The sequence below is a fragment of the Mustelus asterias genome, chromosome 24 (assembly GCF_964213995.1).
Source record: "Mustelus asterias chromosome 24, sMusAst1.hap1.1, whole genome shotgun sequence".
Taxonomy (NCBI): Eukaryota; Metazoa; Chordata; class Chondrichthyes; order Carcharhiniformes; family Triakidae; genus Mustelus; species Mustelus asterias.
Window position 1 is genome coordinate 10,373,961 of NC_135824.1, and position 26,357 is coordinate 10,400,317.

At 41.6% G+C, this 26,357-nt stretch overlaps 1 protein-coding gene across 1 annotated transcript; it reads right to left on the reverse strand.

Annotated features, from left to right (window-relative positions):
- Positions 1-3,902: 3,902 nt before the first annotated feature.
- fam174b (family with sequence similarity 174 member B) lies at positions 3,903-26,164 on the reverse strand. Its single transcript, XM_078241283.1, has 3 exons — positions 25,714-26,164; positions 21,771-21,905; positions 3,903-11,491 (listed from the first exon to the last, which is right to left on the reverse strand). The coding sequence occupies exons 1-3, from the start codon at positions 25,980-25,982 to the stop codon at positions 11,488-11,490; spliced, it is 408 nt and encodes a 135-aa protein (XP_078097409.1). The 5' UTR covers positions 25,983-26,164; the 3' UTR covers positions 3,903-11,487.
- Positions 26,165-26,357: the final 193 nt, after the last annotated feature.

Consider the following 26,357-nt stretch of genomic DNA (forward strand, 5'->3'; position numbering starts at 1 on the left):
AGTTAAAGTTAATTTATTAGTCACAAGGAAGGTTTACATTAACACTGCAATGAAGTTTCTGTGAAAATCCCCTAGTCGCCACAGTCCGGGTCAATGCACCTAACCAGCACGCCTTTCAGAATGTGGGAGGAAACCGGAGAACCCGGAGGAAACCCACGCAGACACGGGGAGAACGTGCAAACTCCACACAGACAGTGGTCCAAGCCAAGAATTGAACCCGGGTCCCTGGTGCTGTGAGGCAGCAGTGCTAACCACTGTGCCGCCCTGTTCTCTGCCCAAAGGCACAACCTGCACATTTTCAGCTTTCCTTCACTTGAGGAATCCAGTGACTTATTTTTCATTGTTCTCCACGTTGCCTTCCACAGAAACAATGCAGATTGCGTGGGGAAAGGTCAAGGTAAACAGTCATGAAAGAAAGCCACAACTTCATCAGCGAAAGGTGATGATTCTGCTTGCAGCAGGTTTTTGTTGTGTTTTTTTTTCTAGGTTGCTGCAACAGTTATTTCATTATAGTGACAGAGTCAGTCAGTTTATTCAGGAAGCTCCTTGCTGGGCTTTTTCAATTTCCCTCTTCTAATTGGCGCTAAAGGGCTTGCATTGCCACTCAGGGTTACTGCCTCTTTTAAAGTGACCCTCAGCAGGAAGCAATGTTCTACTGCAATAATGCTTCCAGCAACAGTTAGAGAAGCGTGTCTTTCTGGCCAGCCTCGCTCACTAACTGCGGGTTTATCTTAAACTGTTAGACTATCAGCATTTCTGTGCTATTTTCTACCTGCACACTGGAAATAAAAAACATTGGCTGGAATTCTCTGGCTGTTCACGCCCCGCTGCTGCTGCCAGCGAGAAGAGATTTTGGCCCTCAGCTTAATCTCCATTAACTGCAGCAGGATGGCAGAATCCCAGCTGGGAGTGAGGTCGGAGACTCCAGCCCATTGTGTTGTCTGCGTTTAGTAAGTGTTCTGCATGGTTCCCTGCCTTCTCCAATCTGGTGTAAATTACTTAAACCCATCAGGTAAAGTTTTAATTTACAAACACAAAGCTCAGGGTTAAGAGATTAATCTCACTGGGAACAAATAAAATCCATCTTGTTTTCCACTGGTTGATCAAGCAGAACCCTGGCTGATCTTTCTCTCTTGGTCCAAGGACTTAAGAGGTCAATTTTTTCATTCGTGGGAGGTTGGCATCGCTGGCTGGCCAGCATTTATTGCCCACCTCCAGTTGCCCGAGGGCAGTTGAGAGCAACCACATTGCTGTAGCTCTGGAGTCACATGTAGGCCAGACCAGGTAAGATTTCCTTCCCTAAAGGACATTAGTGAACCAGATGGGTTTTTCCAACAATCGACAATGGTTTCATGGTCATCAGTAGATTCTTAATTCTAGATATTTTTTAATTGAATTCAAATTCCACCATCTGCTGTGGCAGGATTTGAACCCGGGTCCCCAGAACATTAACTGAGTTTCTGGATTAATAGTCTAGCGATAACACCACTAGGCCATCGCCTCCCCACCATTGTCGACATTCACCTTGACTAAGCTGCAGTCCTGGTTTAAAATTTAGGATCTCCTCACATGTGGTTCTATGAAAGGCAGTCAGGAAAAGAAAGACTGGTTGAGTTCACACCTACCTTCTTTGAGGAACTAAATCGAACTGTCGTCCCTCAACGATTGTGATCAAAACCAGTAAAAGTAAGAAATGAAGAGTAGACCATACGTCCCCTGGAGCTTGCTTTGCCATCCAATAAGATCATGGCTGAATTTTAGCATCAACTCCATTTGCCAGGCCTATTCAGATATCCCTTTATCCCCTTAATATCCAAAGGCTCAACAATCCCAATCTTGAATAAGTTCAATGACTGACCATACAAAGCAGAATTCCAAAGGTTCACAAACCCCTGAAGTCATTCCTCCTCCTCAGTCCTAAATAGCTAATCTCTTATCCTGAGATTATGATGCCTGGTTCTAAATTCTTCAGCCAACAAGAAACAGTCTCTCAGCACCTACCCAGTTAAACCCTCTAAGAATGTTATACATTTCACTGAAATCGCCATTTTTCTAAACGCTAAAGAATTCTCCTCAATCTCTCCTCATAGGACAGCCTTATCAATTCAAGAATTAATCTCGTGAATCTCAGCTGGACACCTTCTGAGGCAAGTGTATCCCTCCTTAGATAAGGAGCCAAAACTTGTACGGTAATCCAGGTGTGGATTGCCCTATATAATAGCATAATAATATATAAGCGGACGGCACAGTGGTTAGCATTGCTGCATCACAGAGTCAGGGACCTGAGCTCGATTCCTGGCTTGGTTCACTATCTGTGCGGAGTTTGCACATTCTCCCAGTTTCTACGTGGGTTTCGTCCGGGTGCTCTGGTTTCCTCCCACCGTTCGAAAGACGTGCTGGTTAGGGTGCATTGGCCGTGCTAAATTTTCCCGCAGTGTAGCCAAACAGGCGCCGGAGTGTGGCGACTAGGGGATTCTCACATTGCATAGTTAATACAAGCCTACTTGTGACAATAATCAATAAACTTTAAAATAGCATTGAAATAACAATCCGTATTGTTTCAACATAATAAAACGTCCAAAGATACTTCACAAGGATAGAATGAAAACAAAAACACCAAGCCACTTAAGGGAATATTACGGCAAACATAAATGTATTGGATTAGTCAAGTTGAGAGGTAACAGGAATGGATGAGGGTTTCAGGAGTAAGTGGTATTATTGATGGTTCAGATAATGTTTTATTTGATTTGATTTATTATTGTCACATATATTAACATAGTGAAAAGTATTGTTTCTTGCGCGCTATGCAGACAAAACATACCATTCATGGAGAAGGAAACGAGAGAGTACAGAATGTAGTGTTACAGTCACTTGTTATAATAATGTGGACAGAAACCTAATCTCCAGTCAAATATGGTACCAAGGTTGCAAACCATATCTGGTTCAGGCATTTGTTGGATAAGGAAGGCTTTGTTAGTTTTATACTCCAACACCCGTGCACTGAAGGATAACATGGAATTTGCCTGAAAGATTACTTAAAGCTAACATGCAGGTACAGCATCAGCCCATAGTCCTGTCAGCTGGAGTTGGGTGCAGTGACGGCACTCTTGTCTGCATCTGTAAGAGCTCAAGCTTCAGCCGTGGGCACCATGGTGGCACAATGGTTAGCACTGCTGCCTCACAGCACCAGGGACCCAGGTTCAATTCTAGCCTCGGATCACTGTCTGTGTGGAGTTTGCACTTTCTCCCCATGTCTGCTTGGTTTCCTCCGGGTGCTCCAGTTTCCTCCCACGGTCCAAATATGTGCGAATTAGGTTGATTGGCTATGTTAAATTGATCCCAGTATCAGGGAGACCAGCAAGGCAAATGTGCAGGGTTACGGGAATAGGGCCTGGGTGGGATTGTTGTCGGTAGACTCGTTGGGCCGAATGGCCTCTTTCTGTACTGTAGGTATTCTATGATAGGAGTGCGCAATCATGTAATCTGGCTGGATGCTTAATGAGATGAGATGTCTTTCACAGGAGACATTCCTATTTTTCCTGTACGGGTGGATACAAATGATTCCCCATAGCCTTTGGAGCAGCACAAAGAGAGTTCTGCCAGTGTGCTGGCCAGCATTCATTCCTCTGACACCATTGACAAAAAAAGAAACTAGACATTGTGTTGTTTATCTCCATTATGTGACCAGCCTGGTGGGAGCAATTTCTTCCTTGCTTCAATTGGCAATTTGACATTTGCAGTGTGGAAATGGAACAAATTGTCTATGGATGTTACAAACTGTTAAAACTATGCTGAGATTTCTTCTGGGAGAGAAGCACATGCAAAATTGCCCAGTCTCTCCAGTCAATTGAATTAAGTTGGATATCCGAGAACCAAAATAAATAATGCAAGAATTCTCAGGGTAAAGATATAAATGATTTATTAATAACAGAGGGCATGATTGCAACAAAAAAATAATCAAATCACAGATTTGCTAACATTCCAGTTTCTGTTCTACATACACAATTTTAAAACGAGACAATTATGTTAAAAATCTACATAAAATATCCAGTGTGAATAATTCCAGAGAACACACAAGAGACAAATACAATTTAAACTTACTCTGCTATAACAATGCTCTAGTGTAACATAAACCAAAATGGACCATAAATTAGCGGCGTATCAAGTGCAGCTCAACAACTAGTGTCCTATAATCATTGCAATGAAAGTGTGAGGGTGTTGAGCAAATTGATATTAAAGTACAGAACGTCACCCGTGTGAAAAGTTAAAACACAATTTCTAAACTCAAAACAATATTTAAATTCCTTCCTCCCAATCCCTCAATTAGATTAGGTGTAATGGGAAGCCTCTTAACACAACTAATATATATTAAATCAGTGGAACATGGTTAACTTGAATAGTGTTGCATGTTTGGTCAGCTTGAGTGAGAGGTCACAACCATAGGCATTTGTACATATATTCTGGTTATAACACACAAATGTAAGCAAAGATTAAAATGAACAAATTATGGATGCAAAGTGCTTTAGGTTGATCCACATATTCACAGAAGCATGCTAGCTCAAAAAAGACATCATAAATGTGCTTCACTTGCATCATTGCAGGAAGGATGTTCCCAATGCTGGAGAAGTCCAGAACTAAGGGTCACAGTCTAAGAATAAGGGGTAAGGCATTCAAGATTGAGATGAGGAAGAACTTCTTCACCCAGAGAGTTGTGAACCTGTGGGATTCTCTACCACAGAAAGCTGTTGGGGCCAGTTCATTAGATATGTTCAAGAGGGAGCTGGACGTGGCCTTGTGGTTAAGGGGATCAAGGGGTATGGAGGGAAAGCAGGACTGGGATACTGAAAGTGCATGATTAGCCGTGATCATACTGAATGGTGGTGCAGGCTTGAAGGACCTACTCCTGCACCAATTTTCTATGTTGTGCTGTAACACCGCCAGGGACCCGGGTTCAATTCCTGGCTTGGGTCACTGTGTGGATTTGCACGTTTCCCCCGCGTCTGCGTGGGTTTCGTCCGTGTGGTCCAGTTTCCTCCCACAGACCGAAAAATGTGCTTGCCAGATGGATTGGCTATGCTAAATTCTCCCTCAGTGTACCTGAACAGGTGCCAGAGTGTGGCGACTAGAGGATTTTCACAGTAACTTCATTGTAGTGTTAATGATACTACTTGTGACTAATAAATAAACTTTAAACTTTTTAAAAACAGCTTTGCACGTCCTTCATTAGTGACCATTTATGTTTGGAGATTATCATTTAAGGCTGCCAGAACGGAACTCCCTCACTCACTTTGGAGCCAAACTTTTAAGTGATATAATTTTTTGAAATTTAACCCTTCCCCCAGAAACATTCGAAATGCTTTATCTTCTGATATTTGAATATTCTTGCAAATAAGCAACAAGAACATGGAGTTCTTCCTTAGAGTGAAACAGATATTCTAAGGAGAAACGTAACTGTACTGATCTGCTCTGGTAAGGTCTTAGACCAAGAAGTTAAGTAGTTCAAGGAAGATTTTGACTTTCCATTATTGACAACAAATCCAGGTGGTGATAGATCAAGAGGAAGAAGAGATGAGATCCCGCTTCGAAATAAGTTTTTAAAAAAATTATGCACCACCATCTACTTGGGCAGGAAGCCATAAAGTATGACATTAAAAAAATTACTAAAATAATTAATTCTGGGAGCCAAAGTCAAAGGAGCAGATTAGTAAAATCAAGACAGTTTGGCTATCTCTTATCATGTCTCAAATCCAGCTTTGTAAACTTTATCGTTATTCACATGGCCCCATTGTTGGCTACAGTATTACTAGCCAAGAAACTATGGCTGTCTCTGAGGTTAGTGTTGCACATGGCAGTGTACGATTAGTCTGTTGGGTCAGTGGCTCTCCGACTGCAGTGAATCAAATTCAAAACTGCCAAGATCACCCTCTAGTGGCTGCCAAAGAAGTCATATTCGACACAAAACGTTAACTCTCGTTTCTCTCTCCACATGTTGCCAGAGCTGCTACGTTTTTCCAGCACTTTGTTTTTCTTCAAGGTGGTTATCCGTGTTCCTGTCACACGAAGAATCATTTAGCTTATCTTAATTAATTCATCCCAAGGGAACCTAGTTTCCCCCCCCTTACAAAAGTTGCTTAAAGTATTCCTGAGATTTTGCCCTGATTATCGTATTTTGAAGAACATTGCTTTTGATGATCATTGAGGATGATGAATTTTCTGATATTATCTTAAGTTAGACCACCCAAGTTTCACATTTGCGGAATTGACAACACATACTTCTAATCATGGGTTTTTCCACATGATTCAAAGAAAAATAGTTTTTGGCGTTTAATCAAGCTTTATCCCGTGCATTTTTAAAGTTCAATCAATCCCACCATTGAACAAAAATTTATGGAATTGCCAGAAGGCAGGATGGATGAAAATAACATGACGCCTTTTGCTCAAATTCACTCTTTTGAGGAAAGAAAAACTGAAAGATTTTGCTCTCATCACTGCAGATGAGAAAAACAGGATTACAATAAACGTCAGGATTTTAATTATCGAGCTTGCTTTAGGATCTTTGGTTTGAAATTACTTGAGGCTCCTTCATCATGAACAGAAAATCTATTCTAATTTCTGCACTCATTCCCCAGACACAAATATCTTTCTTGAAGTGGCTATCTAATTGCCACAAGTATAGTGGTTGACAGCTTCCAATAGCCATGTGATAAAGCTGCTCTGCACCCAAAATAAACCCTTAGTGTAAAAAATCTTCTGATGTCTGCCCTTACACTTCTAATACTAACCTCGTGTTTATGTCCCATTGGTTCCAATTCACCCACCAGCACCAAATGTCACTATTTACAAGTAGGTGCACATTTTTGCAACTGTATTTGTTGAAATAGTTTCAAGGATCCAAAAATTAAAGTGAATATCAAACTTTGTAATGGGTCTGATACAAGTAGTATTAAAACAAGGTAATTTCGCAATTGGTATCACTAAAAGGTCAAAACTTGCCAACCTGCATGAACTAGTTACCAATTCAGGCTATGTTATGCCAGAATTAAAGGAGTTCTGTGACTTACCATGGCTAACACATCTTGGGACACTAAGAGGCAATTTAGCATGGCCAATCCACTTAACCTGCACATCTTTGGACTTTGGGAGGGAACCGGAGTATCTGCAGGAAACCCACGCAGACACCGGGAAAATGTGCAAATTCCACACAGTCATTCTGTGCTAATACTGTGCCACCCTTCTGAACACTACAACTGCTTGTGTGGTGGTGTGCATGCAAACTCCTTTTACATTAGTGCAAAAATCAGCATTCCAAATGCACCCAAAAGTTGTCACACATGCCTTTGACATTAAGACAATTTTTCCTGTTACTTGATGATGGTTAAGGGGGTGGTAGGGCTGGTTGAGAATTGCTTGAAGAGCTTTTTGTTGTACAATCATGCTACAAATGTAATTTTTAGAAACACAAAGCCTTTGGATCCAGCAAACCTGCCCTATTTTCAGAGATCAACCATGCCTAACTCATCCGAGAGGCGAGGTCCCTCGAGTTCAGTTCCGTTTTCTGCTTCGAAGCTTTTCCCTGCTAACTTGCCCGACAACCCTGCCATCCTATGGGTGAAAAAAGGTATTTTCGACTTCCCTTCTTTTCTGTCTCGCTGAAGTTTAACGTACTACATCAATCACCTCTAGTACCTTAAAAATGAATCTTAGTGCGTTACTAAAATAGGAATAATCTCGTTAGTAATGGACTCATTTCACTTTGGCTCTGGGAACATTGACAAATCTAAACAACATCAATATAAATATTGCAAACTGTTCCACAAACAAGTTCAAATTACCATTCTGAATGTCTAAACAAACATCAATTTTCCAAAAACAAAATGCACTTGGTTTAAAATATAGACATTAATATCTTTCCTTTTGTATAAACAATGTAAACATAAAACCAGTGGTGTAACACAAATAAAAGAGGAAACAAAATCAATAAAATTGACATGATTATCAACAAACTTCAGCTAGTTTCAAATATATATTCCTGTTCTTTTCCAAATTCTCTTTAAACATTGGTTCTACAATCAATATAAAAGACCACTGACTAAAATGTCGATACTCACTAATAAGTGATGCTGATTGTCAATATACGGTACAAAATGGCACTTAACAGGGAAGATTTAAACCCGCTACATGTAACTGATAAATGATAAGGCAATGCACACGGCCACATGATAAAGCTGCACCACACTAAAATAAACCGTTAATGTAAAAAACTCCTAACGTCTACCCTTACACTTCTAGTGCTAATCTTGCACTTATGCCCCATTGGTTCCAATTCATTGACCAGTAGTCAAAACCTCACTATTTACAAGTAGGTGCACATTTTTGCAGGTATGGTAATGTACACATATGCACTTGTTTCTTCTAAGTAGTATAGGTTTAAATAACATTTCAGGTTCATTTCTTAAGCTGCAAATAACAGGACCTCCCTTTATTAGAAAGATTTCAGGGTGGGTTGCCATTGAGTCCACTCCGTCATGGATGAAGTCAAATTTGTTACTTTGCAAGACAGTTCTCACATTACACCAGTTAAAATGTTTCTATTTACCTCCCTCAAGTTTTACCTCCCACCCCTTCTGACCACCGCCAGCCACCCGCCCCCCCCCCCCCCCCCCCCCCCCGCCACCCACCTCCAGCTAAAAAGTGTTGATTTATTGTGGGGTATGGTGGAAAGGACATGAGATTCCCACTGATACCTCACCTAAGCAATTATTCATTCAGCCTAAGCCATGACTACATAGAACAGTGACATTTCCAAAAAGTAATTGCTTGGCTGTGAAATGCTTTGAGCCAGCCTGGAATTGTGAAGGACAATACAAGTCTTTCCTGGACAACGAGTAGTGGTCAAGTGTGAGGGACATCATGACAGTCTAATCCTGCCCTTGTCCTTTAGCACCTTATCCAAGCAGCCATTGACGTAACTGCATTGGTGGGCTGTCCAATTGTTTGGAGATCGCAGCAAGGGGCCATCCTCTTCTTGCTCAATAACCATGCACAAATACTTGATAGCAATGAGAATGTCAAGTACTTTGTGACATAATCAACATAATAGTGGAACTCCTTCACGAGTGCAGATTTAGCAATCCTGCATTGATATGCAAATGCTGGGTTTTAACAGCAGTGTGAAGATACTGAACTCCTTTGGTTTACTAGTTAACCTAACTGACCTGACAGGCCAATTAGCTGTGTGTGCAATCCCTTGAAAGGTGCAATTTGAGTTGATGCTTAGGAGCCAGAGTGTAACTTTCTGTAGAAATGGTAAATCAGCAGACTTTTTTCAGCTTCTGACTACCACAGGGCCTTGCTACCTTTCTTGACTGCACTGTTTATAATTAGGACATTTGGATTAAAAGAGGACAGTTAAGAAGTATGGCTGAGGACTTATTCACAATCTTTTTGACGACACAAATCAGTGAAACAGTACTTAAATATTCACGCTGGAAAAATCTCAGCAGGTCTGACAGCATCTATGGAGAGAGAATGGAGCCAACATCGTCTCTATTCTCTCTCCACAGATGTTGTCAGACCTGCTGACATTTTCCAGCATTATGTGTTTTTGTTTCAGATTCCAGCATCTACAATATTTTGCCTTTATCTTACAATATTCATGCTCTGCTTCACTTTTAATTCTTTGAGGGGAGAAAACAAGTTTTGAGAACGTTCCAGTTCCTTGGGGTCCAATATGGATTTCTACACATTAAAAAAAAAGACATTCCACCACAAATTAAGCCATCTTCAGCAATAGCAGCCCTCTTGTCAAGTGCTAAAGCACTTGCATTCCACCACGAGATGATTCTGTTGAGCTAACAGCTTTTGTAACAAATGGAATATGTTAAAAGTGCAGTGTTCTCAGTTACTTTAAGTGCAACAATGGATGTGTGAAATACACTGAACTGCATAGATGCACTCCTCTTCCCTCCCTTCAATAAATTCCAATAAAACAGTGATTGGCATCAGAAATTTCTGCCGTGTCCACAGTAAATTGCATTTTTTAAATCATGGATTGGGCCTGCAAAGAACCTTGAGTGTAATGGTACATTTGGAGGCAGTACTGGTCACATGCCAGTTCGTGGTAATGCCAGTATTGGGAGCTTACGATGATTAAGATAATTGAATTATGAAGGATATTGGCACAAGTATTGATTTAATTGTGAACTTGCACGTAGTGTAATGGCACCAATACACCTGGTAGCAACACTGTGGTACATGAAGCATTATTTGCTGTGAAGAGTGAATTCCAGCAGCTCCGCCCTGAATCTGAAAGGATTCAATTGGCTCACAGCATTTTTTAAAAAAAAACTTGTAGTCTGGCAGAGTACTCTCCGAAATCGAGTTGCTTGTGATTAGAGGAAGTCTGCCCAACACAAGAAAACTGAAAGACCTGTGAGCATTCAGGTTTTACAGCAGCCATGCTTAAACCATGCAATCATATATGCTCCTGTACACAGTTTGAACAGCGTCAACTGGTGCAGCCATAAAATGTTGGGGAGTGGAGGCTCAAACTAGTGTTATAGGCTACAAACCACCACGTTCAGTGCTGTGCAACCACGCTGTGCCACCTTGATCCGTATTTTAGTAACTGCTTTCAGCTCACCATTTTTGTCCCATACTTGAATTTTCACTGTGCATGCCTCTTGCAAGCAGACGCAAGTAAACGTATTTGTCCAACAAGTGTTAAATTATAAATGCCATATTATCAATTCCTCACAACCTACAGGATTAGGTCCTGCCCTATTCCAGTATTGATCATTCTGATTAGTCTACATTGACAATGCAGAGCCAACTTTCCTACAAAATACTTACCAATCAATTGATTTGCCCCACTGCCCCAAATGTAAATATTCTTGGGAATGCTCACAGTAATATATATTTTTTAAAAACTCAATCCTAACTTGCATACTTGGAGATGCTTACAATTTCACGTCAAAATATTGACATTGAAGGGATCAGCCATTTAAAAAGTGACCACGTGCTGTCACAATCTATCAGTATGCATATCATTTCAAAACCAAAGATTTTAACACCAAACCTCACCCTGGAAACCAATTTAAATGCTAAACTACATTCTACTTCACCTCAGTATTGTAGTAAGGATATGCTACTTTGGACAGAGTACAAACACACAACTAGTGCCATACAAACAAATACAGTTTGGCGCATTTCAAAACACACTCTACATAATAAAATAGAGGTTTTTTTTAAAAAAAGCTTCCTACAAAGTCCACTGGAAACAGACAGGAAAATTGCTCTGGTGATAAACTGGACAACGATGATTTAAATTTTGCTATGTACTTCTGTCTGTGATATGCATGAAGCTGAATGGAAAGCTAATGAACAGATGACAAGTTAAACCCAGTTTTCATCCAGAAGGTTATTGCGGCTGCTGGTTGGCACAGTGTGATTGGCCATCCCTGTGTTACAGTCACTTCACACAAATCTTCACCTAGGGACAGAAAGAAGAAGAAAAAAATCAATCACAGAGAATCCACCCGTTAAATAATCTAATGGGTTCTTGGAAACCGTATACCAATTTCTATTGCAGAAACTGCAAACGTCTTGGTCCGCTCTTTCAATGAGGTTTCAAATCAATTATTTTGTATCTTAGGAGGACAGTCGCACAGTATCTTGGGCGGCACAGTGGTTAGCACTGCTGCCCCACAGCACCAGGGACCCAGGTTCGATTCCCGGCTTGGGTCAGTGTCTGTACGGAGTCTGCACGTTCTCCCCCGTGTCTGCGTGGGTTTCCTCCGGATGCTCCGGTTTCCTCCCACACTCTGAAAGACGTGTGGGTTAAGTGCAATGACCTGAACAGGTGCCGGGAAGTGGCGATGAGGGGAATTTCACAGTAACTTCATTGCAGTGTTAATGTAAGCCTTACTTGTGACACTAATAAATAAACTTTTTACTTTAAACTTTAAAGGGACATGATCTCATCTGAAAAGAAACAAACTGAGTCATGCAGTTGAAGCTTGAATTATTCATTTCATTAGTTTGGAATTATAGCTTGCAATATTATATTGAAATATTTTTAGGGCAAGAATCTGATTACTACTTTTTTAAAATCTGGTTAGTTCTTGAGAGTGGATTTGAATCAAAACCAGAAATGAATACCTATGTTTTGTCACAGAATCAAATCTGTTGGAGGCAAGTGATGATGCTGCAATACTTCAACAATAATGTCTGTTTAACCATGGAGGCAAATCTATTTCATTGTGCTTTTATGGTTGGCAATTTAACCCAAAACCAATTCTCTAAATGAACTCAGTCAGCAGAAAAAAAAGCTGTACTTAGAATCATAGAATCCCTACAGTACAGGAGGTAGCCATTCGGCCCATCGAGTCTGTACCGACCACAATCCCACCCAGGCCCTATTCCCATAACCCCACATATTTACCCTGCTAATCCCAACACTAGGGTCAATTTAACATGGCCAACCAACCTAACACTCATATCTTTGGACTTGTGCAGCATTTTATAAAGAGAGCAAAACAGATATCATTTAAAATGTTACCTTACATTTCCTTTTCAAGATCATGAATCAAAAGACAATTTTTGTCTCCCACTTGTTTTATACAGCGACCAGTGAGATTCTACTGATCAAGAAGAGGGATCAATATTTAATATGCGGGTTGCTCTTCTGTCTGATTAGCCAATTTATGCAAATTCAGTGATAACAGGAAAGTGGATGTGGAAAATCTGCATCTGTACAATTGTAATGGAATTGCGGGCATGATTTTGCGACTTTCTTACATTAGGAGGTAGGGTGTGCAGGGCAGCAGTACAGTAGCACAAGGGCTCAGTTGTACGGCTAAACCAACAGAGCAAGCTGCCTGCAGTCAGAGCAAAATGCCACCATGGTGAACTGATGATATTCACAGTCAGCAGTATTTCTGTCAGAAGCAGTTGCAGACTGGCACATTCCAAGGTCCAGGACTACATGCTGAGGGACGCGCTCAAGCTTGGGGCAGCCGCCGCAAAGGCACAATGGGGAAAGGCCACCGTGTAAAGCCTTTCAACCGAGGCAGACCGAGGGCCCGGTAACTGCAGAATACCCTCGGCCTGCGTAACTGTGTGCTTATCTGAAAAACAAAAAGCACACAGTAAAATCTGATGTATGTATATAGTTTAAGTACTGAAATGTAATTAATGTAATGTCGTGTAAATAAGCATAATATTGTACTGTAAAAATGATTCTTTTTTTGCACTGCTTGTAATTTTTGGATCTGTCGTTTTGCAATGGTTTATTTGAGAGTTCTTTTAATGAATAAAGTATATTTTTGAAATAAAAATTTCTGTCAGAAGCAGTGGATGCAAACCCTGTTCCTAAGAGGGTTTTGAGCAAACTCTGCTAGAATGTAGGAACATCTGGTTGATAGAAAGCCAAGATCTATCTAATTTGCCTACTACCATGATCAGCTCAAGAGTTCAGAGGGTGGAAAGATGGGAGGCTGGCCAGGAGAGCACTGGAGGTAATAAATGCATGATATATTCTTCATGTACTCGCTGTAAAGTACTTCCATTAATTATTGTTTTATTTGCAGTATCAACCTTACCAGGGGACAAAAGGCCTTCCTAAAAATCCCAAGTACACCCTTACTCATCAAACTCTAGTCACATCCTCAAAGAAAGCCAGCAAGTTAAATTGGCAAGGCGTCCATTTCATGAAACTGCACTGACTATCTTTTATACTTCTGCTTCTATCCAGTGATCCCACTTTAATAAGGATTTCCAAAACTTTACAAAGTTGCTCCCCTGTCACTTGTACTACAATTTATGACAAAATAAAAGTAAACATCCACCTTTCTCCAGTCCCCCATGCACCTCTCCAATATTTTGAGATTTCTGGTAGATTTATGCCAGAGTTCCTTCAATTCTTCCCTTATTTCCTCAAGATACCTCAGCTGCATCGCATTCAGAGCCCAAGATTTATTCACCTTAAGTTGTGCAGGCCATCTGCAATCTTGGTGTGGTCATGTGAATTGTACCACAAATTACCTTCATAACACCCTATAATTCCTCTTCCAGCTCAAGCAGGTTACCTGTCTCCCCTGTGGTATAACCCGAGACAACAAAACATACTTAGCATTTTGGCAACCTGTTGTATCATGGTTCATCATACCATCATCCAACCTCAATTTTAGCGGTTCCACTCTTGTCCTGGTTTTCTTTTGAATAAAAAACTATTTAATACTCTCTGCTTCTCTTGGGGTATTCAAAGTTTTCCTTTGCCATTCTGATACCCTTTCTAAATTTCAAGCATAAATCTTTTCTAATTTGTACTGTTTTATTTTATGGCCTTCTTGAGTTGCTTGTTTCAAGGTTGGAGTGCCTTTGAGCTTTTATTCTTTCCCCTTCTCGCATGGGTACACATTGAGCACAATGGACCAGAGTCACAACCTTGAAGGAACACCATTTTCCCAGCCATATTCAAACTCATTCTGACAAAACCTTTGAAGCACTTAAAGTTGGTGTTATTAAAATCTGGCAATTTCACTTGGCTTTAGTGACCTTTTCAATTCTTGTTATGTCATTCTGATTACTGGCAATTAAAACCTCACCCACCATTGTGTGGGTGTTTTTTTTTAAAAATCGCATATATTAGTCATAAATCAAATCCAGGATGTTTTCTCCCCTCGTTATTTCTTTTACACATTAAGTCATAAAACAGTCTTTCATTAACTCTATAAAGTTCCTCATTGTCTGACCAGTAGAAGCATTCTTATCCCAGCCAACTTCTGGAAAATTTAAATTTTCAATTAGTATCCTTGGTATCTTACTAATCACCTTTCCTACCTCATTCCACAGTTCCAAATCAACCTGGTCTGGTGGTCAGTAAGGTTTACAAAAGCAAAAGACTGCAGATGCTGGAAATCCCAAGTTACAGGCTCGAAGGGCAAAATGGCCTACTTCTGTTTCTATTTTCTAAAAACAGAAAAGGCTGGAAATACTCAGCAAGTCAGGCAGTAGCCGTAAAGACAGAAATGGGGTTAATGTTTCACGTCAATGACCTTTCTTTAGAACTGGGTAAAGGTAGAAATGTAATAGGCTTTAAGCAAGTGAAAAGGGTGGGGTGGGGGAGTGGTGAGAGGGCTAAAGAACAAAATCATAGAATCCCTACAGTGCAGAAAGAGGCTATTTGGGCCATCGAGCCTGCACCGACAACAATCCCACCAGACCTTTCCCCATAAGCACACATATTTATCCCACCAGTCTCCTGACATTAAGGGACAATTGAGCATGGCTAATCCACCTAACCTGCACATCTCTGGACTGTGGGAGGAAACCGGAGCACCCAGACAAAACCCACAGACACGGATCACGCAGAAAGGGAAGGTCTGCGATGGAATGCAAAACAGAATTGGAAAAAGAACAGTGATGAGGAAAAACTTCTTTTTTAATGCCGCAAATAAATTCATTTACTCGAAGCAGATTCAATCGAGGTCTTCAAAACCAAATTGGAAAAGCAGCTGACAAGAAAAAAATGTCAGGATAAGGAGAAATGGAAAATGACTAGCTAAGTTACTCTTGCAGAGAGCTGGCATAAATACAATGGGTCAAATAGCCTCCTGTGTTGTAACCACTCTACAATTCTATTAATCCTACTAAGTGACTCTCTTTCCTGCTCTACCCACTTTTATATCCTCACTTGCCTGTTCCTCAATCCTCCCTGCTCCCACTTCTTAGTAGATTGCACTTAAGGAGAAGGGAAACAGGTTTGGCTGGTTTGGGGAAGGGTGCTGCCAAATTCTGAACAAGCAAAAAGAAAAATAGCAGCTGATTTCAGAAGCATCCGCATAAAAATGAAACCACTGCAGGAAGAGGAACTGCTTTTAATCTGAAGGTGGAATGCGAGTTTGTCATCAAATATCCATTTAAAGTTAACACAATGACTCTACACCAGGGAGGTTTGATACACTGATGTAACACACACACAGACCTTAGGAGTAGCACCCCTTTGTGGTCTGAACAAACCCTTTTTATTGGTTGAAATATTTTCCAACATTATTGCTCGTAGCCAAGATGACTCATGAGTAGAGTGTGCTGCTTTTGTTCATTAGGTAAGGGTATCAAGGGATATGGGGTAAGAGAATGTAAATGGAGTTGAAGTGCAGGTTGGCCATGATCTAATTAAATGACAGGCAGTCTCAAGAGATTGAAAGGCCTACTCTTGTTCTGATATTCTACCCATTGTTCTATCTTTGCAATGAGAATTGGTTCAATTTGCTTGACTTTATTCTGTACAAAATGGGTAGGTTTATGAAGAATGGTATGAAAGTGTATCCAACTGAAAAACAGATCGCAGGATTTTCAAATATTTTTAGGCCAGACTGCAAGACCAATCTTCATTTTGTGTTAACTATAGTAACATTTGGTGCACCCCATCCCAACCACAGTTAAGCCCTGTCTCCTTGCCAATTTTCTAGAATCCATTCTTCCAAGGTTGCTTTTTTTCTCCTTACTGCAGAGCACTCATTGTTTAATAACAAGGGATATCCTCCCATACCCTTTTAATGCATTATTCCCTTTTAATGCATTTTTGTAATCAGCATAGGCACTGTTATCAATGCCAGTGCTAGTTTCCATCATCCTGTTCCCTATCCTTTGGAATATGTTAGATGGCATTTTGACTACAATGGTGGAGGATGACATTAAAATAACAACTTTATACACTGGAGATTTTTTCTGTAAGATGCAGAACGGATTTCTTTTCAGCAAGACCTCCTTCTTGGTGGATATCAAAACAACTCTGGACTTGTGTCAATCTTATAGAATTCTTATCACTTTCAGGTGATACGCAAATCTGCAAGAAGAAAAATCTTCTCTCTACACAGCTGTCTGTAGTGAAAGGCACTACATATAGCTAACCCACACACCATTCCCTATGGAGGGTGGTTTCCCACAATGAGATTGAATTATAAACAATTGGGAACATAGAATCTCTACAGTGTACAAAAGGCTATTCGGCCCATTGAGTCTGCACTGACTCTCTGACAGAATATCATACCCAGCCTCTCCCTGGAACTCCACACATTTCCTAATCCATCTAACCTACACATCTTGGGACACTAAGGGACAATTTAGCATGGCCAATCTGCCTAACCGGTACATCTTTAGATGTGTCAAACCCCATCAGGTGAGCAATGGAACCCAATTATAAATTGTTGGAACTCTGCTTTTGTACTACATTGGTGGGATAAAGACTTATCAATGATTATATAGTTCACTCCACCCCTGACACGCAGCAGCAGCACAAGACTTGCTTCCATCATCGGAACCTGCTTTTCTAGTAATGCGTGCGGCTGTTTCTTAAAATTAGTTGAGTGTTCTGCACTCATCAACCTTCTCAAAGCTTTGCAGCCACTTGATCACACTGTGTTTGGAGTACTACCTGACATCAGTTCTAAGTAAGTCTTCATAACTCTAAAATATGTATCGTTTTTCTTTGATTCTCTGGCAAAACAAAGTACCGGTTTTAAGCTTCCTCTTGTGTTAATGACGTATGCTTCTTAAAAAGGTGCTCTCCGAATCATCAATTGAAAAGCAGAATTTGAACATGCCATCTCAGTCCCAAGAAACATACTCCCAACTGGTGTTGTTCATTAAAACGATGGCATTTTACTGGGGCAGCTTTGTGGCTTGTTGCTATCATCCACTGAATTAGTATCTAGGAACATCATTTTGTATTTTGAGAGATATTTTTTCACTAATCAAATAAGTTTAGTCTTTGTTGGCATTTTTAAAACGTTTGTTATATAATGGAAGAACATGATGGGTATTCCATGTAACAGCCAGTACGTTTTTACTGTAATTTGCAATTAACCTATTTTCTAGAGAATAAAGACACAAATTTTAGTTCAGAAGAGGCTCTGTCCAATTATAGAGTGTCTTCTAGCTGCCAACATGGATTACTATCATGGGAAAAAGGCTTGAACTGTAAATGCAATCCTGTGGATGGAAAAGTCTCCTCTATGGGGAGCCATTGATAAAAGTAATTTTGAGTTTCTTTTAATGACTACAGAAACAGAGGTTATTTATCGATTTACATGAAAAATCATGAGGGGGGACAAAAATTCCCCAACAAAAAAACCATTCAGTAAATTTACAGCAGCTGGCATTTGACTGATTATAGACCATGAAATTAGCAGCTCATACCAAATGGAATTAGGATGTTGGAAGTTGCAGCTAATGGCTTCAATGTGCAAATTAAAAAGTACATAAAGCAGCTTTTCATCATCATGTTATTCAGCTAACTGCCGTAATCCATTAAGTATCATCGTAAATGGCACATTGCAGAGGTGCTGTTTTTCACATTGAAATCGGAAAATCTTCAACAAAGAACTTACTATAGGAATAATCAGCTGAATTATTTTATTTAGAATGCCACAAATGTACCTCATTAGGCACAAATCTATCCCCTATTAACTTTGAAGACTGAAAGATACTATTTAGTTTCTATATTTAATTTCTAAGAGATGAACAAATACTGTTCAAAATTACATTATGAAAACATCCCTATTAATAAATATAATGCAACAGTATAAGTCCCATTTGATACATCTACAAAAAAAATAGGAAAGACATAGTAGAGGGTTGCACAAAATCATTGCAGTCAATTTAGTCAGTCAAAAGTTAAAAGATGTTACCACTTGCTTTACCTTCCTGTCCCTCATCACTTCTTTAATCATTAAGACACCATCTCCCTGGCCCTACACAACCCTGGAACACCTGAATAACAAAGACACCTATGTCAGACTCCTATTTATTGACTACAACTCAGCCTTCAACGCCATTATTCCTACGAAACTCATCTACAAACTTTGTGTCCTGGGGCTCAGCTCCTCCTCCTGCGACTGGATTCTAGACTTCCTACCCACAGACAGCAATCAATAAGCATAGGCAACACCACCACCTCCACCATCATCCTCATCACTAGTGCTCCACAAGGCTGTGTCCTCAGCCCCTTATGATACTCCTTATACCTACGACTGTATGGCTAAATTCCCCTCCAACTCGATTTTCAAGTTTGCTGATGACACCACCACAGTGGGTTGGATCTCAAACAATAAAGAGACTGAGTACAGGAATGAGATAGAGAATCTGGTGAACTGGTGCGATGACAATAATCTCTCCCTCAATGTCAACAAAACAAAGGAGATCGTCATCAACTTCAGGATGCGCAGTGGAGGACATGCTCCTGTCTAAATCAATGGGGACAAAGCAGAAATGGTTGAGAGCTTCAAATTTTTAGGTGTCCAGATCACCAACAACCTGTCCTGGCCTCTCCATGCTGATAGTATAGTAAAGAAAGCCCACCAACGCCTCTTTCTCAGGAGACTAAGAAAATTTGGCATATCCGCTATGACTCTCACCAACTTTTACAGATGCACCATAGAAAGCATTCTTTCCAGTTGTATCACAGCTTGGTATGGCTCCTGCTCTGCCCAACACCGCAATAAACTACAAAGGGCCGTGAACGAAGCCCAGTCCATCACTCAAATCAGTCTCCCACCCACTGACACTTCCCGCTGCCTCGGAAAAGCAGCCAGCATAATTAAGGACCCCACACACCCCGGACACTCTCTCTTCCATCAGGAAAAAGATACAAAAGTCTGAGGACACAAACCAACCGAACAACTTCTTCCCTGCTGCCAGACTTTTGAATGGACCTACCTCTTGCACTCTCTCCTTTCCTTCTCTATGTACGGTATGCTTTGCCTGTATAGAGCGCAAGAAACAATACTTTTCACTGTATACCAATACATGTGACAATAAATCAAATAATCTATTCGGAATATTCCAATCGCCTCTGCGGTTTCTATATCACATATTCAAGATTATCCATGTGAAGTACAGGGTGGCACGATGGCAGTGATTAGCACTGCTGCGTCGCAGCACCAGGGACCTGGGTTCAATTCCAGCCTTGGGTGACTGTCTGTGTGGAGTTTGCATGTTCTCCCCGTGTCTGCATGGGTTTCCTCCCACATTCCAAAGATGTGCAGGTTAGGTGGATTGCCCAGGCTAAATTGCCCCTTGGTGTCCCAAGATGTGTAGGTTAGGGGGATTAGTGGGCTAAATACTTGGGGTCCCAGGATAGGGCGGGGGTGGGCCTTGATAACATCCTCTGTTGGAGAGTTGGTGCAAACTCAATGGGCCAAATGGTCTCCTCCTATACTGCAGCGATTCTATGAATTCTAAGCAGTTAAATCTAAACTGTCTGTTCTCCTATGGAGCTCAGACCTGTGTCCCTGTCTAAATGACTGGTTCTTCTTAATGGGTATTATAGGGGTACTGTAAAGATCCATGGCCAAATCGGACTCAAGGTGAACATAAGAACTAAGAGCAGGAGTAGGCCATCTGGCCCCTCGAGCCTGCGCCGCCATTCAATAAGATCATGGCTGATCTTTTCGTGGACTCAGCTCCACTTACCCACCCGCTCACCATAACCCTTAATTCCTTTACTGTTCAAAAATTTATCTATCCTTGCCTTAAAAACATTCAATGAGGTAGCCTCAACTGCTTCACTGGGCAGGGAATTCCACAGATTCGCAACCCTTTGTGTGAAGAAGTTTCTCCTCAACTCAGTCCTAAATCTTCTTTCCCTTATTTTGAGGCTCTGCCCTCAAGTTCTAGTTTCCTCTGAAACAACTTCCTTCCTTCTATCTTATCTATTCCCTTCATAAGGTGCAGTCTTTTTGGCTTTTATTCAAAATGATTGGAGAGCCCTGCTTCAGCACGAATATCTACCAGCTAGCTGAATGGAAAACTTCTTCAACATGTTGATGAAGATGCTTGTTGGCTTACAGGAACCAAAATGTTTTGCTGAGGTGAAGGGAGACAATTTCCATTCTACTGGTTATGGTGTTTGAAACTGCTTGATAACATTTCTGGGATGTTAAATGCTCTATATAAATGAGAGTTGCCGTCATTAACTATACATCACCACCTTAAAGAACTACCTCACCATAAAAATATCCATAAAAACCTGAACTGCTGAACACCACTAGTGGAAGTTAGGCATATTCAATTTTTGATCTCAAATTAATGTCTAATGAAAGCGTCCCAATTGCTCAGTTATTAAAGGGCACACATATCTGAGATGCATAATCCAGGAGATCCAAGTTTAATCCCCGAGGAGTTATTTATCTCAGCAGGGACAACTGTATGGATGTTACAGACAGATTCAATACTAGGTGGATTTTTAGACAGGTTTCCCAACACTTGCTTGCTCTCCAATGAATTGTGCGCCTGGATGCTACATGGGTGAAGTCAGGGCAAGTGGTAATGCTTTCAGTTGCATTGTACAAAGGAGAACAGGATCAAGGAAATGGGAAAATTTGCATGAACTAAAACCATCATACCCTCGGGAGAGTCAGAAAACTTAATAAAATAAAGTCAACGTCTAGAAAGTTTGTGTTGCCTAGTTACTTTTCAAGTCGGTCTTGCGATTGTGCAGAGTACCAATACCAAAAGCAAGCCCTCACTTAAAGAATACAACCACTTTCCCCAGGATATTGTATCTCAATAGACTAGTTGATAGGCCCATGAGATGTCTCATTGCAAAGTGTGCTATTTATGTACTAATATTTTTTCAATGACTTGTATAAAATAGCTTTTGCTGGTATAGAACGTACATCATCGAGTACTGCAAATATTAAAATCATTGTCCTATAAAATACCAGTGCTGAGATTTGGTGGAAATCTGGAAAGATTCCATGACGTACCTGCTGTATTTTACATCAAACACTGTTGCATCTTCATCGTCGTCATCTTCTTCATTGAGTGGGGTCATTTCCACCTTTTCTGCCGGAGTTGTTATTATATCATACTTTCTCGTTTTCTTGATCTTTCTTCCAGACCTGAGGGCAAGAACAGATGCTAATTCAGAAGACTGAAGTGATTATGAAAGATGTGTCCAGACCAACTGAAAAAAGGACCACTTAATATTGAAGTGTGAGCAAGTCCTGGCAGTTGAATAGTAAGCTTACAGGGATCCACTATGAAAAAGAGAATCCCTTTCGCTACTGTATACAGAACAGCAGCAAGGACAGTAGGAGTGGACACTTAGCACAATCTCAGTACTGAGCCTGTGATGGAGATGCTAATTGTGATACCACAAGTTTGTTCTAAATAACTGTATTTGGTAACTATCTCTTCAGATAACAGCCAAGAAAATCGAGGGTGCAAGGAGAAACAGAACGAAGAAAAATAAAAGTTGCTTGGCCCACTCGGTCTGCACTTTCCATAAAAGCTACAGACAAATTACATCACCGACTTAATCTTCCAAGGGGCTCAAAGCGCAAGGGTAGACTCAAATAAGATGAAAAGGCCCTTCGGCCCTCCAAGCCTGCACCAACCATGCTGCCCAACTTAACTAAAACCCCTTATCCTTCCAGGGACCATATCCCTCTATTCCCATTCTATTCATGTATTTGTCAAGACGTCCCTTAAAAGATACTACCACATCTGCTTGCACTACCTCTCCCGGCAACAAGTTCCAGGCACCCACTACCCTCTGTAAAAAATCTGCCTTGTACATCTTTAAACCTTGCCCCTTAAAGCTGTGCCCCCTAGTAATTGACTCTTCCACCCTGGGAAAAAGCTTCCGACTATCCAGTTGACCTATGCTGGGAGTCCAATCCATATATTATTATTTGGTGAGAAAAAATTCTCCTGATCTCTACTTTGACTTGAAGCTCATTCGTTTTATATTTGCATCTGTCAATTCTATCCTAAAGGCCAAGTTAAATAACTGATATACCTATATTGTACCTGCTCCAAATCTTGAGACTTGGATTAAGCTCCCACTAATTAGACTTGTCAAATCCTTGGAACCACCCTCATCACACTTGTTCCAGCCTTACCGAACTCTCCTCCCTCAACTCTTTTTCTGGTGCTCTAATGGCCACAGTGGTGCCAATCCAGCTCTCACAACTAAACTGGAAAACATCAAATATGCTTCCAATTTCCACTCTTCACTCGCCTTTGCACGCTCCCGTTCTTGACTTTTCCATTTCCTGACTTCCCAATTTCCATTTTGGGGCGGGGACTATTTACTGTTCACCAGAAATCCACCAATTCCTTTTTCCTGCAAGGACATTGTTCCATTCTCCCAGTTTCTCCATTGCATCAATTCTGGCAATCCCACCTTCCACAGCAGTGCTTCCAGACTATGTCTTCCTTTGCCCTCAACTGACCTGAAATGTCTTTCTCCCCTCCACAGACGCTGCCCGGCCTGCTGAGTATTTCCAGCATTTTCTGTTTTTATTTCAGATTTTCAATAGTTTGCTCTTTGCAAAGTTGAATAAATACTTGGACCATGTGTTTACATGACCTAGCTTTAACACAAGATTAGCTGCATAGATTAGTTTTATGGCAGAATGAAAGAACCTATTGTATCTGTACCTTGTATATTTATCTAGATTCAGGCATTTCTGGGCAGTATGAAACATCACGGATTTGGCTGTATTGCACAATTCCTCACAAGACACTCGTCTTTGATCAAAACATCGAGACAAAAAAACCAAGCTGGAGTTTTTTTATTGCATTTACTTGCTCTTCAGGTCAGTTGCTGGCTGCTATGGAATTTGATTTATTATTGATCACACAAGGGAGTGGGGAGTGTGTTGAAGAAAGGTTTCCTGTCTCCAAATACCAGGGGAACTTACAGAAACCATCAGGTTAACAATCCATGGCTAAGTTGGTAAACCAATGGATCACATTCACCAGATCTTATTTTTCTTAAATGGACAAGAGACACAAACAAATGCAATGAACAGATGTTCTCTCACACTTCTGTTGAGAAACATTGGCAAAATGTTTAGGGCCAATATCGAAAACCAAGAGTAATAAAAGTATGAAGCAAAGGAAGGACATCACAGGTGGCCAGGTGACAAAGATGATTTTAAAAGCTCAGAAGGAAGGGAAGAATTGAGAGTGCGGCCGAGTTCCGATGATCAAATTGTTGAAAAATGAATTGGTTGGAAGGGCAGAACCATGAGTTCCAGTTTCAATAAACAGAATTGGAAGATGAAGGCATATTTCAGCAGGTGAATTTGGATTGAATGTGGAATGAGAGGGCAAATAGTCAGAAAAGCAACATAATAATAGTAGGGCATTGTAGTGAAAATAGAGACAAGGAAGACTGAGAAAGGGAATGTTGCCAGACTTCACCCAATTGGAGATCAGATTGGATTCAGACAAATGTCTAATTCAGCACCAAATTTTGTCGCACATGGCTGACTCATCCACAAACACGGCAATTTCTCAATACAATTAAAATTTTGAAGCAGGATAAGGCAGTCACAGGTAACTTGCAACCTGGTTGTGATGGTGAACTGCTCGCTTGCCTAACTCTCAGCAGCTTATTTGTTGCAGTTATCACAACATTAAAAGCCTGACCATTCTGAACTGCTGACATTATGAATGCAGATCAATTTAATTAATGATCTGTCCTAAATCACACGTCTGTTTGCAATTCCTGGTACTTCTTCCATGATAAATGTCTTTTCCCAAATGCATAATGGAAACCTGTCAGGGTAATTACATCTCTCTAGGAAAGGTGTGGAAATACTATCACAAGCAGTTTTCCATGACAAATGTCAACAATAAAAATATAATGAAAATATAAACAGGAGAACAGAACACACAACTTGAAAACAGGAAATTCAATCTGACATGCTCATGAAATTATCCCCAGTCACTAACCCACTAAATGTGAAGGCTATATTACTGGTTCTGACCTCGTGTAACACCACAATCAATAAGTATTCAAAATCTTACATCTGCCACCTTTCCAGCATCTACTTAAAAGGCAAAATATCACCACTTGTCTAACTTCTCCCACCCAAACAAACCCGCCCCTCTGATGGTCACCAACACCAGGACACATTGTTATCACAGAGCTGTTACAGCGCAGGATACCATTTGGCTCATCCTGTTTCAACAGCTGTCCAAACAAGCAGTTCACCAAGTGCCATTCTCCTGCCTTCTGAATCCACAGAATAGCATAGTTCATAGAGGCCATTCTGCCCATCGAGTCTGCACCGACATCAATTCCACTCAGGCTCTAACCCTGTAACCCCCCCTGCTAATACCCCCGACACCTAAAGAGGAATTTAGCACAGCCAATCCACCTAACTTGCTCATCTTTGGACTGTGGGTGGAGATCAGAGCACCCAGAGGAAACCCATGCAGACACGGGGAGAACGTGCAAACTCCGCACAGAGTCGCTTGAGGCCAGAATCAAACACAGATCCCTGGTGCTAACCACTGGGGCGCCCATTTCCAAGACGCAGTTGTTTGGGACTGGAAACATTAATTCTGTTTCTCTCTCTGGCTGTTTCCCAGCACTTTGTTTGTATTCCAGACCACTCATCATGGGGGGAGGAGGAAAAGTTTTCCTCTCCTTCCCCCTCCCTCATATTGTTTTCGCTTCTTTTGTCTGGTTCTCCATTCTTTCTGGAGTGGGAACAGTTTCTTCTCATCTATTCTGTCCCCTCCTGATTTTGCTTCTTTTGTCAATCATTGAGGTGGTCAATCTCTCCAGATAACTTGATGTTTTATAAATGGTGATGTCTATGCTGGATATGCTCCCTAACACTGCCCCCCACCCATCAGAGAGAGAGACAGACACAGACACACAGACAGACACACAGACACAGTTACCTGATGACTCTGATCAGCAGGCACACGATGAGGAGGAAAGCCCCGACACACACCACCAGCACCAGGTTCTTGAGGGTGGCGAGGTGCTGCAGGAGGAACTCCACTCTGTCCAAGGCGGTGGCGGTGCCGTTGCTGGGGGGAGCGGCGGCGGTTGAGCTGCTCAGGTTGAGGGGAGCCTGGAGCCGGCTCCTCTCCGGCAACAGCTGGCGTTCGGCCTCCGCCAGCGGGAGCAGCAGCGCCGCCAACACACACAGCCCCCAGCAGCACATGGACAGGACCCTCTGCCTTCCCGAGGCCGCTCGGCAATGTTCATAAACAGTGAGCGATGAGGAGGAATCACTCTTTCTCTCTCGTCGCCTCAGCTCCGGCAACCCACGGCTGTTCGTCCAGTCAGCGCTGCACGAGATGGAGGCTCTGCGGGGCGCGGGGATCGGATGTCGACACGGGCTTGCGGGGCGCGGGGACCGGATGTCGACACGGGCTGCGGGGCGCGGGGACCGGATGTCGACACGGCTGCGGGGCGCGGGGACCGGATGTCGACACGGGCTGCGGGGCGCGGGGACCGGATGTCGACACGGCTGCGGGGCGCGGGGACCGGATGTCGACACGGCTGCGGGGCGCGGGGACCGGATGTTGGTTCTAAT